The sequence below is a fragment of the Geotrypetes seraphini genome, chromosome 2 (assembly GCF_902459505.1).
Source record: "Geotrypetes seraphini chromosome 2, aGeoSer1.1, whole genome shotgun sequence".
NCBI classification, from domain to species: domain Eukaryota; kingdom Metazoa; phylum Chordata; class Amphibia; order Gymnophiona; family Dermophiidae; genus Geotrypetes; species Geotrypetes seraphini.
In genome coordinates this window covers 124,924,325-124,945,017 of record NC_047085.1, presented here as the reverse complement: position 1 = coordinate 124,945,017, position 20,693 = coordinate 124,924,325, and the positions used below count along the sequence as shown (strand labels likewise).

The following is a 20,693-nucleotide window of genomic DNA, read 5'->3' as shown; positions in this document are numbered from 1 at the left end:
AAGTGGATCGATTTTTCACTCTATCAAAAATTACAAAGACTAGGGGACACTTGATGAAGTTACAGGGAAATACTTTTAAAACCAATAGGAGGAAAAATTTTTTTACTCAAGAGAATAGTTAAGCTCTGGAGCGCACTGCCAGAGGTTGTGGTAAGAGCGGATAGTGTAGCTGATTTTAAGAAGGGTTTGGACAGTTTCCTGGAAGAAAAGTCCATAGTCTTATTAAAAAGACATGGGGCAAGCCACTGCATGCCCTGGATCGGTAGCATGGAATGTTGCTACTCTTTGGGTTTTGGCCAGGTACTAGTGACCTGGATTGGCCACCGTGAGAATGAGCTACTAAGCTTGATAAACCATTGGTGTGACTCAGTAAGGCTATTCTTATGTTCTTATTAGATTTCTAAAAAGAGCAGAATGTTATTACGTTTTGTCATAAATTGAAGGCTCTCTTTTTGAAGGTACCTAAATAATATTTTTTGTTTTAATAACTGTTTAAACAACTAGAATGAAGACAAAATCCAAAATAACTTTCCACATGTATGAAATTAAATATTAATATTACAAAATTTCCCATAAAGATTTGTCTTTTATTCTACAGAATAATTCCATATGCAATTTAAAATAATTTTATAATTAAAATATTTTTGTATTAAACATACAAAGCTGGAAAACAAACAAAACATCTTACTTTCAGATTAAGTCCTAACTTCTGATCAGTCAAAATGCTGGTATAAGTATTAAACACAGTGGAAAAAGCTTCATGATCTGCTTTGGAAGATACAGAAGAATCAATCTGTAGAAATAAAGAAAAATATTTAGTAGTCTACAAACTTCAGAAAGTTGTATGCACTTATTTTAACACTGATTCAGTTTAAGCCAAACAGACTGCCCTCTTGCCATCTTTCTAGACATAGTAGCTCACAAGGCAAAATGGCAAAGTGAAACCTTAATACTCTAAACCAGGGGTGCCCACACTTTTTGGGCTTGTGAGCTACTTTTAAAATGACCAAGTCAAAATGATCTACCAACAATAAAATTAAAAAAAAAAAACACAACGCACACTGTACGCATACAATTGTTAATTATCATTCCTATTCTGGGGTTTTTTCAAAGAGGTCAAAGGAGATGACTCTATGCACTGTCACCTCAGTAACAACCATACAAAAATAGACAAATACCCACCCCCTCCCTTTTTACTAAACCACGATAGCAGTTTTTAGCGCAGGGAGCTGCGCTGAATGCCCAGCGCTGCTCTCGACGCTCATAGGCTCCCTGCGCTAAAAACCTCTATTGCGGTTTAGTAAAAGGGGACCATATTGTAAAATATAGAGAGCAGATATAAATTCAGACACATTTTGATCACTAAATTAAAAATAAAATCATTTTTTCTACCTTGTCTGGTGATTTCATGAGTCTCTGGTTGCACTTTCTTCTTCTGACTGTGCATCCAATCTTTCTTCCCTTCTTTTAGCCTGTATGCTTCCTCTCTTCCTGACCTCATTTCCCCCCCCCCAATGTTTTCTTCTTCTCTCCTTGCCCTCTCTTTCTTTCTCTCTTCATGCCCCCATTCTTTTTTTCTGTTTCTCTTCTTTCCTTCTGTCTCCCTGCCTGCCCTCTTTCTCCCTCCCTGCCCACCCACAAGCCACTGCTTCTGCCGCTGCCATCGGATAACAGGCCCCCAAAGCCGCCTGCCGCCGGCCAAGCTCTCCTTGCTTCGGGCCCACCAGCATTCCTCTCCCCGACGTCAATTTTGCCGTCGGAGAGGAAGTTCCGCTGGCCAGAACTTCCTCTCCGACGGCACAATTGAGGTCGGGAAGAGGAAGGCTGATCGGCCCAAGATCGACATTTTGGGAAAAATGCTGCCGGGTCCTGCCTTTGAGGAAACAGAAAGTAGGCAGGACCTGGCAGCAAGAAGAGCAAATCGCAAGCTTCACTGACCTGTCTCCCGCTTTAGCCCGCGAACAGGGCTCTAACATGTGCGTGCCGGCTTCACTTCTTACCCCCTCCCCGTCCCCGGACATAACTTCCGGTTTCAGAGGGAAGCGAAGGGAAGCCGGTACAAGCACATGTTAGCCCCCGGAGCATAAGTTCTCCAAGCCTTTTTTTGTTTTTTTTTTTAAATGTTGAGCAGCGGAGGCAGCAGCAGAATTCAGGAGCGGGCCAGTCAGGAGGGGAAAAAAGAGAAGGGAACCCGTTCTGCGATCGACTGGGGTCGCCTGAGCGAGCGACCTGTCGATCGCGATCGACGCGTTGGGCACCCCTGCTCTAAACCAACCCAGATATGCCAGATTGTTGTTCCCTACATTCACAGCTGCCTGTCAGATAAATTTGTCTCAAGTATACCATTTATGTGAATTACAAATACAGTGGAACCTTGGTTTATGAGCATAATTCATTCCAGAAGTATGCTCGTAAACCAAATTGCTCGTATATCAAAGCGAGTTTCCCGATAGGAATGAATGGAAACTTGTTTGATACGTTCCCCCCCGACGCTACTCCGTTTCCCCCCCCTCGAGGCCACAGGCGCTGCTCCATACCCCCCCTTGAAATCTGGCACCCCGCCCCCCCCCCCCGCTTAAGTCGCACCCCCCCCCCCCGCGATCCTACATCCCCCGCCGAGCACCCAAATAACATCCCTTACCCCGATTTCGCACCGGCACCAGCACCATGCACAGGACATGCCGGTGCTGCTGCCCGAAGATCCTCCCTCTGGGCTGGGCTGGACTGAGCATCGGAGATCCTCCCTCTTGGCTGGGCTGGACTGAGCCTTGAGCATTTGCTCTCTCTGAGATTCTCAGAGATCTCCGAGAATCTCGGAAAAGCAAGACCAGAAGGCCTTGAGCATGCGCAAATGCTCAAGGCCCAGTCCAGCCCAGCCCAGCCAAAAGGGAGTATCTCCGATGCTCAGTCCAGCCCAGCCCAGCGGGAGGATCTTTGGGCACCGGCATGTCCTGTGCATTGGTGCTGGTGCCGGTGCCAAATTTGGGTAAGGGATGTTATTTAGGTGCTCAGTGGGGGATATAGGATTGCGGGGAGGGGCGGGGGGCGACACAAGTCGGGGAGAATGCCGGTTCGCTCGTAAATCAAGTCAAGCTCGATTTCCGAGGCGCCGATTTTGCGAATCGTTTGCTCGTCTTGCAAAACACTCGCAAACTGGTGCATTCGTAAACCGAGGTTTGACTGTATAACTTCATGAAAGTAATAATTTCACCCAAGAAAGAAAGATTAGTTTCTTACCTTAGTAATCTTCTTTCTTGTAGATGTGTCTAGTGGTCCCGAAACAACAGGGTTCTGTATCTCAAGTTTGCAAGTTGCTTGCAGAAAACTGTCAATCATGTTTTCAGCTCCACCTCCTTCCCAGGGAGCAGCTCCTGCCCCCTCAGTTCGTACAAAAGCAATAAAGTGTCACTGCAATGAAAGACATACACGGAAAGAGGGAAATAGGAAGGAATCCCAGAAAGTATAATTCTGTTTTGCTCTGTAACAAACATTAGCAATAAACATTATAACATTCAAACAGATGCAAAAACATGTGCAACCAGCACTAAGTTTATTTAGAGCTCATAGCAACTTACATACCCCACTATCTAGCAGAGACCTGAAGCAGACTATACCCTGTCTGGAGCATTCTCTTTTTTTTTTTTCACTCCCCTGAAATTTCACCACTACCAGACTAATTCTAAGGCAGAGGGCAGGCAAAGCCCATATATAGGGCGGGTTTCAGGACCACTCGACACATCTACAAGAAAGAAGATTACAGAGGTAAGAACCTAATCTTTCTTTCTAGTTCAATGTGTCTAGTGGGCCTGAAACAATAGGGTTGTACCAAAGCAGTCTTCAAAATCTAGGATGGGCCCGCTGAGCCTGCCTTCAAAACGAAGGCTCCAAAAGGAACATCTTTCCTGGCTGTTACATTCATCCTACAGAACCTGGTTAAGGTATGAAGGGTAGACTATGTATTCGCTCTACAAATCTCCTCAAGCGAGGCAACCCTAGTCTCTGCCCACAAGTCAACAACTCGAGTGCACTTTTAATGTAATCAGTGGCTGTTTACCACAGCCCACATTATACAGAGTTTGATTCCCACTGCAGTTCCTACTGACTCTGGGTAAGTCACTAAACACTTCATTGCCCCAGGTACCTGTCTAAAATATGTAAATCTCTTTGATTATAATCACACAGAAAAAGCAGTATATCAAGTCCCATCCCTTTCACCCTTTACATTCTTATAGTGGTTCAGAATATTTTAGCATTTGCTGTGGGATTAGGAGGGAAGGGTGGCAGCAGTTGCCAAGTGAGGACCTTAGCAAAGCCTCCACAGGCAGTAGGCTGGCCTAATCCCCGGGTTTGTATGCACCTACGTATTCTGCTCCTCCCCTACCACCACACAGACGGGCTCATACTGGTCTGGGGAGCAATACACACAGTCATTGGATTGATTTTTCAAACGTGTTTCCTGGACCTCGCTGAGGATACTGGATTGGCAGAATCTCCGCTTTTTACTTTCTGAATTTTGCCGCTGCAGAGTAGCTCTGCCCTTTCTCTCCCAGCACACCCAATGAGAGGCAGCGAACTCCCCCGACGTCAGAGATGGCATTAGAGGGTACAGGGGAGAGCTGGGGAAGGGAGCGAAGCAAAGGCTGTGCTCCCTCAGAGCAGCTGTCATGTTACCTGTGACATGCTCGGAGGGCCATCACTGCTGGCATATCTCCGCTTTTTACTTTCATTCCGAGGGGAAGTTCCTCAACAAGGAGCGGGAAGCCAGGGGGAAAGCTCGAGGACGGTGTTAAGAGCGTCTAAGCACTGCAGCAGTTCCCGATTGGCCCTCCCCCCTTGCCCCCTAAAGCAGGAGCGGCAATGGACGGCCAGCAAGAGGCAGCGCTGCCACTCCTGCTTTAGGGGACGAGGGGGGAGGGTTGGTAACCGAATCAGCGAGGCCGATTTTTTTTAAAAAAACAAATCAATTTGAATTGGAAATCGGGAAGCACTACTGTCTGCTGAGGAAATTGGCTTGGACACTGTCCACTCCTGCTACATATGCTGCTGAGAGAGCCTGAAGATGAAGCTCTGTTCACATGAACAGTAAGTGAGACTCCAGACTAAGCTGCACACTCTTGGTACCTCCCTGGCAATTGACATACACCACAGTAGCAATGTCCAAGAAGATTCAAACTGCTTGTCCCTCCAGACTCTTCTGCAATCTCTGCAATGCCAATTGAATAGCTTGAAGTTCCAAACTGTTGGATCAACTACTTCCTTTGGGAGGCTGACCAATGTCCCTGGATCAGGTGTTCATTGCAGCGAGCCCCCCAGCCTAATAAACTGGCATTCATTGTCACAACTACCCACGAGGCTATTCTGAGAGGCATGCCTCTTAACGCCTGTGGGCAGAGCCACCAGCCCATGCTGGCCCGGGATTCTGGAGTCCACAGCAGAGACATCTGCAGAAAGTCCGATTGAGGTGACCACCGCGATAGCAACGTGTTCTGGACAGGACACATGTGAGCCTTTGCCCAAGGGACCACGTCTATTGTGGCTGTCATGGAGCCTAGCATGTGGAGGTAGTGCCGAATGGACGAAGCAGGTTTGGCCAACAAGCTCGTTATCTGGATGCAAAGCTTCTATCTGCATAACTCTAGAACAGGGGTCTCCAAAGTCCCTCCTTGAGGGCTGCAATCCAGTCGGGTTTTCATGATTTCCCCAATGAATATGCATGAGATCTATGTGCATGCACTGCTTTCAATGCATATTCATTGGGGAAACCCTGAAAACCCGACTGGATTCAGCCCTCAAGGAGAGACTTTGGAGACCTCTGCTCTAGAAGATAGACATAACCTTCTGCTGTGATGAAGACTCCCAGGTATTCCAAGGATTGGGACTGAACTAGTTTGGAAAAAGAAACTAGAAGACTGATGAACACAAATTTCAGATGACTACGGATTATAAATGCAAATCAAGGTCAAAAATTGGATTACAAACTAACTGGAAGCAGAAAAATTAATTGAGAAATAACCTAACTCAAAAGGTTCTGTTTCTTTAATCAAAGAGAACTGTAGCTGCATAGACTGCTACTTGCTCAGTATTTTCTCTCTCACTTGCTGCTTTAAATCACATGGGGCCAGCTAGTCATTTCTCAGAGCCCTTTGTCATGAGCTGCCATCACTACCCTAAACCAAGCCTTCAGCCAGCAATCACTTCTCATGCCCTTCTCTCCAACCATCACTCCACAGAAACTTGGCCTTATCTCTTCCTCTCTGGCAAAAACATCCCAGTCCTCATAATGCATTTTTTTGTAGACCATAGACATATTTCTCCATATGTTGTCTTTTACTAATTCACTGTTATAGGTAACAAGCCCTTAAAACCACAGTATACCACAGTAATGGAAAGCAGTATAATTTCATCCAATCAAAATTAAAATGATTTTTCCAAAAAACAGAAATCATGATGATTTCCAAAGGAGCACTCTCTGAAAAGAGGATAAAAATGTTTTGGCACTGAAAGCCAAATTAGAACTAAAGCTTTTTTTTCCAGCTTGATGCAGGTAGGCTTTAAGGGCATGACCTAAGCCAGTGGACTCCAATATTTGAAAACAGGCCATATTCGGCCTTCAAAGTTCTCCACTGAGGCCCTCACATAGTTGGCTGAAATGCTCTTCAAAGCCTGTAAATGTGTTAATTTCAATCTTGTCCACTTGATATAGTAACTGCAAACAATCTCTGAAGTGTACGGCTCGGGTGACTCATTGACAGAATTTGCTACTGTTGCCAATCCAAAATAAAGTGAGCTTTTAAAATATATCCATGAAGTGTTGTACAGTCAATATTAGTATTACCGTTTATGCTCGAATATAAGATGAGATTTTGGGGCCCCAAAAATGGGGGTTTCATCTTATATTTGGGTCAACGCCCCCCCGCCCCCCCACCCCCTTCCAGGACTTGTTGCAGGCCTCCACCGGCCTACCGTATGACCTGGTGGGCCAGGACAGGAGGGATCCCTTCCATCTCCTGTCCCATCCGACTCTGACAATTTCTTTTATCACCTTCTCGCCTCCCTCCATGTACTTTTTCGAATCCCTGGTGGTCCGGCGTTGTATCGGGTAGAAGCGAGCTTTCTGCGCTCCTGACCCATGCTGAGCCCTTCTGAATGGCTGCTGTGAGTTCTTGCAATCCAGTGGTGTACCGGGCAGGAGTGAGCTTTTTGCACTCCTGCCTGGCGCTGAGTCACTCGCTGAATGGCTGTGACTCAGGGCCGGACAGGAGCACAAAAATTTACTCCTGCCCAGTATACCGCTGAGCCGTGAGAACTCAAGGCAGCCATTCAGGGAGGGGGGGGCTCAGCGCGGGGCAGGAGCGCAGAAAGCTCACTCCTGCCCAGTACACCGCTGGACACCAGGGATTCAAAATGTTACATGGGGGGGGGGTAGGGAGGCGGGAAGGGAGGTAAAAAAATTGTCAGAGTCGGCCGGGACATGAGAGTGGAGGAATCCATCGTGTCTCGGCCTACCACTGGACTACCAGGTCATAAGGCAGGCTCAGTGGAGGCCTGCAGGACATCTTGAGAGAGGGTGGACAGGGTACAGGGCAGGAGGTGGGACAGGGTGCAGAGCCTGGCAGGGAGGCAGGGGGGACAGGGTGGAAAGCCTGGCAGGGAATGAGGGGGGCTGGGTGAAGATCCTGGCAGGGCAAGGCACATGAATATTTAACCCCTCCCCCGGCTTATATTTGAGTCAGCCTTTTTTCCTCCATTTTTGGAGGAAAAAGGATACCTTGCCAGGCATATATTTAAATCGTTTTATATTCAAGTATATACAGTAATTTTTATATTTAATACCCAGTCTGGACAAGCAAGTCAAGGTGATTTACAAAATTAGTACTACATGTAAGCTTTAAGTCTTTTGTTTGCCCTAAGACAGGGGTGTCCAATGTCGGTCCTCGAGGGCCGCAATCCAGTCGGGTTTTCAGGATTTCCCCAATGAATATGCATGAGATCTGTGTGCATGCACTGCTTTCAATGCATATTCATTGGGGAAATCCTGAAAACCCGACTGGATTGCGGCCCTCGAGGACCGACATTGGACACCCCTGCCCTAAGAGCTTTCTTGTATTCACACTATGGCTGTTTACATGAAAAAGGATGGAGACCAAGGACCTAAACCATCTCTAAACATGTATAAACTTTACAAAGATACCTATCTCTACTGAATTATTTTGTTGTCTTCATTAAAGCTCAATATGCAGAAACTGATAAAGCTTTATTTTATATTCTGATTAAGAATATGATCTAAATTAATGAAAGAAAAACACAAACAGGTGCAGTCCAGCATATATGATTCTGTTCTATTAATTCTATCGCCATCATTGTCCATTTCATCTACTGTTTATTTTTAGTGAAGTTAAAAAATGAATAAAATTAAAGACATTTCCTCTACACAATTCCCCAGACAAAGCACAAACACATTACCTGAAGAACTTTAGCCAGTAAGGTCAGCACTGCCATTTTACTCTCAGGAGCAGAATCCTTATCCCACCAACTATCCAGTTTTTTCCAGTTTTGAAGTACTGCAGTCACCATCTTAACACCTTGCTGCTTCCGCACAGTGCGGTCTCTAAAGCACTGATCCAACATTCCATTCAGAATGGTACCCACCTTCAGAGGAAAAATAAATGCTTGGATTTATCTGCTGTCTTCTGTTATGTTACTATGTTATATAGCAGTGGTCTCAAACACACGGCCCGGGGGCCACATGCGGCCCACCAGGTACTATTTTGAGGCCCTCGGTATGTTTATCATAATCACAAAAGTAAAATAAAACAATTTCTTGATCATATGTCTCTTTAGCTATAAACTACAATATTATTATTAAGACTTAGCCAAAAGCAAAGATTTATAAACTATAAAGAGTTTTACCTCATGCAAAATTGTCATTTCTTTAATAAGACATTAACTTTTTTTTCCTGAGGCCCTCCAAGTACCGACAAATCCAAAATGTGGCCCTGCAAAGGGTTTGAGTTTGAGACCACTGTTATATAGGTAACACCAAGGTATCATGATATTTGTTAAAATAAGTTGCCTATCCAGAGATTTACTCAAAACGGTTTACAAAATACATACACAAATAATGCAAAACCTGAAAACACAACAACAAATTTTTAAGTCTCACAGTATTTGTTTTCAATAGAAGCCACTATAAGAAAATCTATGGACATTATGCCTCATATAGTACATCCATCAACTAATCAACTCCTACCCTATTAACTTTGGTTTACAAAGTCATTTACCATGGGATTCCTTGGTATCTATTGCAAATTATGAACTTTGCGGTCTGAGGGTGAGATACGATTGTCATTGATGGACTTTTCAAAAATACATTACGAGAACTTCTGCTATTTACATCATTGGAGTAACGCTGTGGAACAAACTAACTGGACCGCAAAAAGCGCTATCTGATATTCAGAAGATCAAAAAAATGCTTAAAATGACACTTTTTATAGAAGCATTCTAATAAAAGATGTTTTTGCTCAATGCTGGTTTTAAGATGAGTGTATTGTGAGGATCTGCAAAACCATTGTTTACATGGAATGACTTGTAATTTGAGATGTTTGTATAAATCTTGCTTGTTCCATTCTGTGAATGTTACTTTTGTAAAGCCGCCTAGGATTAGGCAGTTGATTAATTTTTTAAATAAAAAATAAAATAAATCCTCAAAAGCTAGCTGAAACAACTTTCAGATTCTAAAACTTAGACAGTTACAGTACAATCTTAACTAGACAAATGCACTTCATGGCAACAGGCCACGACAAGAGTCTATTAACTGAGTTAATCACAACAAAGGAACCTGAAAGCAATATTTGATCCAACAATCGAAACCAGCACAACTGGACATAACTTGTCCCAAAGTAACTTAACAAAAGGCAAGGGCTCCTTTTATCAAGGTGCGGTAGGGCTTTAATGCGCAGAATACCGCGTGTTAAACCGCCTGCCACGCTAGTCGCTAACGCCTCCATTGACGAGGCATTAGTTTTTTGACTTGCCACGGGGGTTAGCGTGTGATGAAATATCCGACGTGCTAACCCCGCTAACCCACCTTGATAAAAGGAGCCCCAAGTTCCTCTGTAGTCAATAACTAATTAATCAAGCATCACACTGAATCTGATTGATTTTCTATTGGTAGCCAATATAATATTCTCAAGGAACAGGAATATGGGCTGTCAAATTCTGTACCAACTGTAGTTGGTGAATGTAGACCTGTTGCATTCCTCAATAATGGCATTGTATCAGTCCAGTCCCATCAAAATGACTTATTTGCAGCTAGGGTTCATGTAAGTGATTGACCTCATCAACAGAGCCAAAGGATTATAGGTTTTCTTTGAAGGAAAATAGTAGATCTTATTTATAGGTGGAATAAGAGTCAGTATGGATTTTCAGATTCTCAATCAAATATCGCTTAAAGAGATCCAGAGATAATACCCCAGTGGATTTAGTGAAATTTAGCAGTCAAAGGTTCAAACACCTCTATTTTTCTATGAAGAGCAAATGGATGACGAGTGAGGTGATTAAATTTGTAGACGCTAAACTGTTCGAAGTTGTTAAAATGCATGCGGATTGTAAAATATTGCAGGCAGATCTTAGGAAATTGGAAGACTGGGCATCCAAGTGACAGATGAAATTTAATGCAGACAAATGCAAAGTGATGCAAATCACAGTTACCAGATACTAGGGTCCACCTTGGGGGTTAGCGCCCAAGAAAGGGATCTGGGTGCCATTGTAGACAATACGATGAAACCTTCTGCCCAATGTGCGGCAGCGGCAGCCAAAAAGCAAGCAAGATGCTAGGAATTATTTAAAAATGGATGGTTAACAAGACTACAGATATTATAATGCCTCTGTATCTCTCCATGGTGAGACCTCACCTGGAGTATTACGTTCAATTCTAGTCTCCCTATCTCAAGATATAGCGGCACTAGAAAAGGTTCAAAGAAGAGTGACCAAGATGATATAGGGGATGAAACTCCTCTCGTATGAGGAAATACTAAAAAGGTTAGGGCTCTTCAGCTTGGAAAAGAGAAGGCTGAGGGGAGATATGATTGACGTCTACAAAATCCTGAGTGGAGTACAATGGGTACAAGTGGATCGATTTTTCACTCTGTCAAATATTACAAAGACTAGGGGGCACTCAATGAAACTGCAGGGAAATACTTTTAAAACCAATAGGAGGAAATATTTTTTCACTCAGAGAATAGTTAAGCTCTGGAACGCATTGCCAGAGCTTGTGGTAAAAGTGGATAACTTAGCTGGTTTTAAGAAAGGTTTGGACAAATTCCTGGAGGAAAAGTCCATAGTCTGTTATTAAGATATGGGGAAGCCTCTGCTTGTTGCCCTGGATCGGAAGCATGGAATGTTGTTATTCTTTGGGTTTTGGCCAGGTACTAGTAACCTGGATTGGCCACCGTGAAAACGGGCTACTGGGCTTGATGGACCATTAGTCTGACCCAGTAAGGCTATTCTTAGGTTCATATGCTGCTGGCACCCTGAGCACCCCGAAGGAAACTATTGATGCCTAAGCCTGTGCTCAAGATCCTGACCAAGTCAAGAAAACATGTAAGTGTTGCATGCCCAGAACCCCGAGCTCCACAAATCTTCAGCAGGCTGGCTGAACAGGTTCTTGAAGGATACACCAGCCAGCTGCAGACTAAAGTCTACTCCTCTCCAAGCAGGAACAGCAATCCTGTGAGCATTGTAAAAAAAACTGTGAACAAACCAACCCCCCCTCCCACAAAATAATAAAGAAATAAATGGAGCAAATCAGAATGACACCTTCATGCTCGCCTGCACAAGGAAGAACTGAAGGGGGCAGCAGAGACAGGGGTGAAGGAAACTAAGTTAAAAAGCTGTGATTGATATCTTCTGCAATATGCTTGTGAATGCAGATAGACAACCCTTTGGTTCAGCATACCATCCCTACTGCACTATAAAAAAGTATTGTGTCATATTAATGCATCATAGACTTCCTTGTTTGTTGCATGGAAAGTGGTAAAGCAGACTGTAGCAATGCTGCAAGGTCCAGTAAAGCAGCTTTGTTTATTTTCTCAACAGGTAATTTCTAAAGTGGAGGATATAGAATAAAAGTTTCAGTAATTGGATTGAATCTCAGTTAGGTTCCCTACAGAAAATTACGGTAGGACTACTGGGATAAAGGATAGTTTATTTCTTCATAGACAAAATGATATTTTGGAGAATCAGGTTAGGTTTCTAATCTAAGGTTTCTAAATTTTCTCTCTGCTCTCCGTTATCAGTGGAGATTCTGCTGAGAAAACTATGAAGAAAGTATTAGCTCTGAGTAATGATGATATTTTAATTACTGATTGTTATTAAATGCCTAAGAAATTTCAGAAGCCCCAGAGGTGTTGTCTAGAGGAAGTAAAGATATTATTGATTTAACTGGTTTTCTTGAAGATACTCAGTACAATTTCTCTGAGTTTTCAACTCTCTCGGCCTCTTTCTCTTCAAATATCGATAAGGTTTTAAGTTCTGAAAGTTTATTTTAAGAAGAAAATGCTTATTATGGAGAAAAAGCACAGATTTTTCCAAATGTTTCCAGAGCCACTCAGGCAAGGCAGAAATAATTTCTTAAATTTAAATCAAGAGTTTTAGCTCTGGGAGCTTTTTCTTTCTTGAAATCTCCATTGAAATGTATCTTAACAGAAGTGAAATATATGTCTTCTTTGAACTACATCAGTTAGAAAGGCTATGGAGAATAGGTGATGTACCAAAACTGCAGATATGTACAACGATGTAGGTGAATTTTATTGTGACAAGCAAACTATATATTAAAACCTTTTTACCAACACGGTCCGTGTTTCGGACAACCTTCATCAGGGGTCCTATTAGGTACAGATATAACATAAAACACAATATTAAAAATACAATAATATAAACAGTTGTAATAATAATAAAAATGAAAAGATAACAAATATTAAGAATAAGACAACAAGATGATCAATTTGACCATAGACTATAATATTAAGAAATTAAAAGCATGAAGACAAATATATGTTTTAAAAGATGATAAGTACGCATGCCATGTCAATAGAAATGCCTGCAGAAAAGACAGAATTGATAATAAATGACTGCTAGTGTTAAGTATGAACGAACTGTGACGGAACATAAGCCAATAAGGTAGTGCAAAGAAAAGAAAGAAAAAAAGGAGAACAAGTGTTATAATAATACATAAATAATAGCATCAAATTTAAATAATGAAGGAAAATATGAGCAACGAAATGGAGAAAGAGAAAAAAGAAAAACGAATGAATGTAAAAATACATACCATGGTAGATAAAGGAAAAAACATATGTCACAACAAATATTGAAAAATATTATCAATTCTGTCTTTTCTGCACGCATTTCTATTGACATGGCATGCGTACTTATCACCTTTTAAAACATATATTTGTCCTCATGCTTTTAATTTCTTAATATTATAGTCTATGGTCAAATTGATCATCTTGTTGTCTTATTCTTAATATTTGTTATCTTTTCATTTTTATTATTATTACAACTGTTTATATTATTGTATTTTTAATATTGTGTTTTATGTTATATCTGTACCTAATAGGACCCCTGATGAAGGTTGTCCGAAACACGGACCGTGTTGGGTCCCCCGTTTGGTAAAAATGTTTTAATATATAGTTTGCTTGTCACAATAAAATTCGCCTACATCATTGTACATATCTGCAGTTTTGGTTTGTTTGTTCCTGGCTGGGTTTTTTTTTTACTGCAGACGAGGTTGGACCTCCCTTCTTTTGGTTCTGTTGCTCTGTGCTTTTTTGTCCAACATGGCCTTTCCTGCCTGGGATCATATCTTTAGCTTTCCGGAAGAAAGGCTCAGTAATTTATTGGAGGAACAACCCCCCATTGTGGAAGAAGAAGAAAATTCCCAGTCCTTATTGGACACTTGGAAAGAGATTATCTCCATGAATAGAGAGATTATTAGAGCCGATCTTCATTTTGCTTTCCTGTTAGAATATTGCCGGAAACAGATGATTCCCAGAGGCCTACGTATCATGAAAGGACCTACCATGTACACTGATGATCAGGCTTTTTTAGACAAATGGTGTTGTATCCTGAACAAATGTTCATTAGACTTGATGATCCTCCTTATTGAGACGTCAAAACAGAAATCTGAGACCATTAGATCCAAGATTGAGGACAAATTAGAATATGCTAAGAAAGAAGATGTCAATTTCGATCTCATTATACAGGATGTAGATAGTAAAATGAATGACTATAGAAAAGAGATTAAAGCTAATAAAATGGATAAATTGAAATGAGACACTTTAGACTACCAAAATGGGAACATATACTCATGGGGTAAGTCTAGAACATATCCAAAGAAGAGACCATCATATAGATCTAACTCCCGTAATTCCAGATCTCAAACTAGATATAATAGAGATAATAGAGACAATAGAATTCATTTTAACACTAACAACTACACACAAGCTGTAGATCGTGGTAGAAAACGCATTAGGAGCTGTTCAGACGAAGAATATACATCAACAGTCACCAGTCCCACTAATGCCAATATTCCTATAGTCTCTAGTCCACAACAAGATAGACCATTATATAGACAGTCACAAAATAATAGTACTCATTTTTTAGAATTGCTTTGGAGCACAATGAATCAGGGTCAACATTTACAGAAAACTCCGAACAATATATACCATCAAGGAGGTCGGAGCAGAAGATATCAGGGGAATACGGATTATTACAGGGTATCATACAGGGGGGGCCAGAGAGGCCCCTTCCGGGGCAGGGGTCAATTCAATCCCCCCTACAACAGGAATCGATAAATGAGATACCAGTCATAAATTTATCTTCCCATTCATTATCAGCAATACAAATTAAGGTTTTACAGAAAGGGTTGTCCTTTGTCCCCACCGCACACTATGATGCCTTTCAGACATGTATAGATCTCTATAAATTTAAAAGAAAACTACATATCCACCACTTTTTCAATAAAGATCAATCAATAAATACGTATACAGATCAATCCATTCTTAAGAAGAAATCTAAATGGATTCCCCCAGGGACATGTGATCCTATTATCACCACCTTTTATGATTGCGTTCTGAGAGATTTAGCGAAGATGGAAAAGAAACAAAGATTTGTAAAACATCAACAGAATATGGACCCCTTGGAGTCTAGGGTGATTAATGAACTTAAGAAAAATTATGATTTAGTTATCAAACCCGCTGATAAGGGAGGTGGTATAGTCATCATGGACAGGGAGAAGTACATTAACGAAATTCACAGACAAATCACAGATACATCCTTTTACATCCCCTTAGACCATGACCCTACACCTCTGCTTATGGAAGACATTAAAGAAATAGTAGACACAGCCCACAATGCAGGCTATATTACCCTAAAATAGAAACAATTCTTGATTAATCAAAATCCCGTTACACCTACTATTTACATATTGTCAAAAATTCATAAAACAATGACAGATCCCCTAGGAAGGCCCATTATCTCAGCCATCGGATCCATTTTAGAACCTTTATCAGATTTCACTGATTTTTTCCTCCGACCTTATGTACCTCTTATACCCTCATACATCCGAGATTCAGCCCATATGATTAATACTCTGGATGACTTCGACGGAGATCTTGAAGATGTCATCCTTGTGACACTGGACATAGAATCTCTTTATACCAACATTCCTCAAATGGAGGCTATAAACATTATTGAAAAAACATTGAGTAATAGAAATACATTAGAACGCATACCTAATAGATTCATTCTGACAGCTGCAACCATGGCACTCACACAAAATTATTTCAGTTTTCTAGGTCAATTCTATCTACAGATTAAGGGAACAGCCATGAGAGCTTCCATGGCTCCCGATATTGCTAATTTATATGTAGCAGATTTCGAAGAGAAATTCCTTACTACACACGAATACCAAAATGAGGTCAGACTGTACAAAAGATACATTGATGATGTTCTTATCTTATGGAAAGGAAGCATTCCTAAACTTCATGCATTCCTAGAATGGATTAACACCTGTGATCGCAACCTGAAGTTCAAGATGGAATATCATGAATACCATATTGCTTTTTTGGACATTCTGATTACCAAAACTCGCTATGGCTTCCATACCTCCATGTACAATATTGTGTTTTATGTTATATCTGTACCTAATAGGACCCCTGATGAAGGTTGTCCGAAACACGGACCGTGTTGGGTCCCCCATTTGGTAAAAAGGTTTTAATATATAGTTTGCTTGTCACAATAAAATTTGCCTACATCGTTGTACTTATCTGCAGTTTTGGTTTGTTTGTTCCTGGCTGGTTTTTTTTGTTTTTTTTACTGCAGACGAGGTTGGACCTCCCTTCTTTTGGTTCTGTTGAATAGGTGATGTAACCTTGAGTGGATAATAGTTAGTACACCTTAATATTAGACCAGATGATTTGTGAGAGCTATTTCTTGATTATCTATTTAAGATTACTTTTTTATTTTTCTCTCTTCCCTGGACTGCATTTTGTTTCTTAGAAAAAGTACCTATTGTGCTTATCTGTAAAATATAATAAAAATTAAAAACAAATTTAAAATAGCATCCTTGTGATACGTATAAGCTTTTTCTGTAACAATGAATGCAGATAAATAAAAATACATACCATTCTGGGATTATCAACAGAAGATTTCATGAGCTGAAGTACAGCAATGTTTAAGTTTTTCAGCAGTTCAGTGTTGATAGTATCTGAGAAGAGACTGTAGAAATACTCTCCGTGGGAGAAACTGATTAAATTTCTCTGTGATGTCCCCGAAAGAGGCACAGACAATTTCACTGTATTTAACAAGAGACTGACCAGTTCTTCACACTGCAGAAATAAAGCAGAGGTTGTCAGATAAAGGTGCAAAGGCCCATCCAGTGTGCCTTTCTTGTTCTCTATCAATTTCAGTATATGGGTAAAAAGTAACATAAAAAAGCAACATAAAAAATCCTGAAAAGTTACCCAGCAATTCCAAAGCCGAACACACTGCACTGCCAACTGGCTTGTATCATCTCCTCTTAATCTAAGTTTCACATAATTCAATCTCTTCTCTCATTTCTTCTACCCATACCACTGCACTCTGTGATTCTCTCAAGCATGTTTAAATTCTGGTATGCTTTGGTTGCCACTACTTCTCTGTTGGCAGATTATTCAAGCATGAGGGGGGACAAACCATAACTGCAACAAGTCATAATAGTCAACAAGTTTCACAAATACATGAATCATAAATGTGCTCTTTTCCTCTCAACATGGGAAGATTAGGTACTTACCTCTATAATCTGCTTTCTGGAATAAGACCATATGAATCCTGACTGTAGGCGATTTCCCTATACTTGCGAGTTGATTGCAGAAGGATGAAATTTACATTCTTCAGCTTCACCTCCTTCTCCAGTTAACTGTAGAGCCCCCTTCAGTTTGTACCAAAGCAACTGAACATCACTAAAACAAAAGAGGGGGGTGTATGGAGAATCTCCCTGACAACAAACAATTCTGTTCTGCTCTGTAACAAATAGCACACAAGTTAAACACCATCTCAAGGAAACTGGGTGGAATGAACAAAAAACATAAAAATGCGGACAGCATTCAACTTTTGGAGCCCGTAGAGTCTTACTTGCCCGCTCTTCTCTTTTCTTTATTCTTTTAATCATCTGACAGAAGAGAATCAGGATACATGTGGTTGTCCGAAACAATAGGCAGGTGAACTCCAGACTGATAGGGCAGGGCGTCAAGACTCATATGTCTTTATTCCAGAAAGAAGATTATCAAGGTAAGTACCTAATATTTCCTTCTGGTGCAAAGGACTTATGAGTCCTGACTGTAGGAGACGTACCAAAGCTGTCTCCTGAGTCTAGGATGGGACTGATGAGTCTGCCCTTAAAACCAAAGACCCAAAAGTGGCATCCCTCTTGTGCTTTTTTTCCTGGGGCCTGGTTGTGAGATCACATTGGGCTTGGGAATATACTCTGCGGAATTTAAACACCAGCACAGGGTGAACTTTTCCATCTGCTGTTTCCCTCCTGCTGTATGTTCAGTTGACATTGCTTTCCCCCCCTCCCCCCCCGGGTCCTGGTTGTGAGATCGCATTGGGCGTGGGAGTAGACTCTGTCAACCAAAACTACTGGACCCTGCAGGATTTAAACACGACATTTAATGGCATGCAACCATTTGGCGCTTTGTCTAAGGTGCAAGTCAAAGGCTTGCACCTTTGTGAAGTGACTTGTGAATTAAATCTCCTGGATTTAGAGAAAGTATTCTCACACGGTAATTTAGTTAAACTGACTGCATAGTTAGTTAAGTCAATTTTCTTTTAGAACAGTGATTTATCTGTATTTTAAAAATGGAATTTTTTATTTTTCTTTATATATGGGGTGGTCAGGTATCTTCTTTTAATGCTGTTCCCGTCCATTACTCTCTAAATATAACTAGAGATCCCATCCTTGTTTCTCGAATATTGGTCAAGTGCTCAGATTCTGGTCCCCACCCTATAAAGACACAATTGGGTCACAGGGGTCTTTTAGAGTAACGAGAAAATTTGGACAGGATCTTAAGCTTATATCCTGTCAAGATTCTCATGCACTAACAGATTTCCAACATTTATCTTGTGCTTATTTGAATGCAAGATCAGTTAGAGGCAAAGCACAGCTGATAAAGGATACGTTAGAAGAAGAACAATTAGATTGTCTATTTTTAATGGAGACATGGCTTTCGTGTTCAAATGATCTCATTATTGGAGATATTTTACCAGCAGGTTATAGAATTGTTACTTTTTGTAGAGAAAATAGGTGAGGAGGAAGTCTGGCCAGAAAGTCTGGCAATTATTCTGAAAGATCATTTTGAATTTTAGATACTAGACAAACTCATCTTGAAATTTTAGTTTGTTGATTGGAAGATTAGATTTATACTTTCGATAATCTTCTTTCTGTTAGTCCTTGGAGAATTCCATATGCTAGGTGTTCAATCCCAACCCGCAGTCCAAGTGTTGCAGAAATTTACATCTTTTCTGAACACATGCTCCACCCCCCTAGTATGAGAGATAGTAAACAACCTTAGTTCAGTCCCAAAGCCAAGCACAAACCTGTAAATCCAGGACAAGGGGGTATGGGGAGAATCCTCATCAACAAAGTAAATCATGAACTGGCTTGCTCTGCAAAACATTAACAAGTGAGTAACAGGCACTAAGGCAACTCAGAAAAACATTGAGGAACAATGTAGTACTAACCTGCAGTGTGCAGCGAGCACCCCAAGAAAGGCCTTCGGTAATGTGTATACTCACAGAAACTCCTCACAGGATCTGGCAACTGGCTGGAAAATCTTCAAGCCTGTAATGAGAGTAGCTGAGGCAGGAAAGAGCAGGCTACTCCAAACAACTGAGTGAATACATAGAGGGCAAGTAGTATGGAATCTTCCAGGGACTAACAGAAAGATTATCGAAGGTATAAACCTAATCTTCCATTCTGTTACATCCCTTCTGGATTCCATAAGCTAGGTGACATAACAAAGCCACGGTTGCTAAGGAGGGACAGAAGAGTCTGCCCACAAAACCAAGGTCCCTAAAAACAGCATCAGAATGCACGGTCATATCTATTCAGTAAAACCGGGTAAAAGTATGAAGAGAGGACCAAGTAGCCACCCTGCAAATTTCATCAGGATGCATTGCGCAAGATTCCGCCCACGATGCAGCCACATTTCTCGTCAAAAGTGCTGTATGCGAAATTGCCGACTGTGTGCCGCAGGCAATGTAAGTCATGGAAATGGCCCTTTGAATCCATTGAGCGATTGAGGACTTGGGCGCCGGCCTATCATGGTGAGGCGCAGCAGTGAGAATAAAAAAGTGATCAAACAGTAATTCATCCTTTCCAAATAAAGGTGCAAGATCCTCTGGACATCTAATTTGCGGGAGATCTGATCTTCGTGCTCCAAATCTGTCAAATGAAATGCAGGCAATCTAACCTCCTGATTGACTCGGAAAGCTGAGACCACTGTCAACAAGAAGGAAAGTACAGTATGGAGGAAAACACCTGCATCTGTAATACGGAAAAAAGATTCTCTGTACGAAAGAGAAGAAACTCCAAAATATACTGTGCTGAAACAACAGTGACCAGAAAAACCATTGTGAACATCAGGCCCAGAAGAAATACATTCTATAGTGGTTCAAAGGGAGCCTCATCAAGGCCCTGTAAAACAATGTTAAGAATCCATGAAAGGAAAGGAAGATGCAAGGGAGAACACAGATGGTCAGATCTAAAAGAGCTGTACGCGAACTTGCTCCGCTGTGCGCTCGAAAACATGCAAAGCCTGCAATCTGAACTTTCAGGGAGGCCACTGCCAATCGTCCAAGTAAGGATGCACTTGAATTTCCCTCTTTCTGAAATGGGCCACCACCACCACAATTACCCTTGGTGAAGGTATGTAGCGCTGTTGCTAGCCCAAAGGGGAATGCAGCAAATTGGAAGTGTTGCCCTAGAACATAAAATCTCAAAAACTTTCTGTGCTCTGGAAAAATCAGAATATGGAGATATACCTCTGCCAAATCCAAAGATATCAGGAATTCTTCTGGTGTGACTGTCACAATGACTGACCAAACAGTCGCCATGTGGCACCTTCAAGGCTACATTGACTGACTTGTGCCACATG

The 20,693-nt window shown here is 41.5% G+C and overlaps 1 protein-coding gene across 3 annotated transcripts in view; it reads right to left on the bottom strand.

Annotated features, from left to right (window-relative positions):
* PRKDC (protein kinase, DNA-activated, catalytic subunit) overlaps positions 1 to 20,693 on the bottom strand; it is a 524,414-nt gene that overhangs the window by 314,026 nt on the left and 189,695 nt on the right. For all 3 annotated transcript variants that reach the window (XM_033933710.1, XM_033933711.1, XM_033933712.1), the window contains 3 exons: positions 16,683 to 16,886; positions 8,464 to 8,649; positions 689 to 793 (listed from right to left, as the gene is read on the bottom strand). In XM_033933710.1, the coding sequence (XP_033789601.1) occupies positions 689 to 793; positions 8,464 to 8,649; positions 16,683 to 16,886 (495 nt within the window). The remainder of the gene's footprint in view (positions 1 to 688; positions 794 to 8,463; positions 8,650 to 16,682; positions 16,887 to 20,693) is intronic.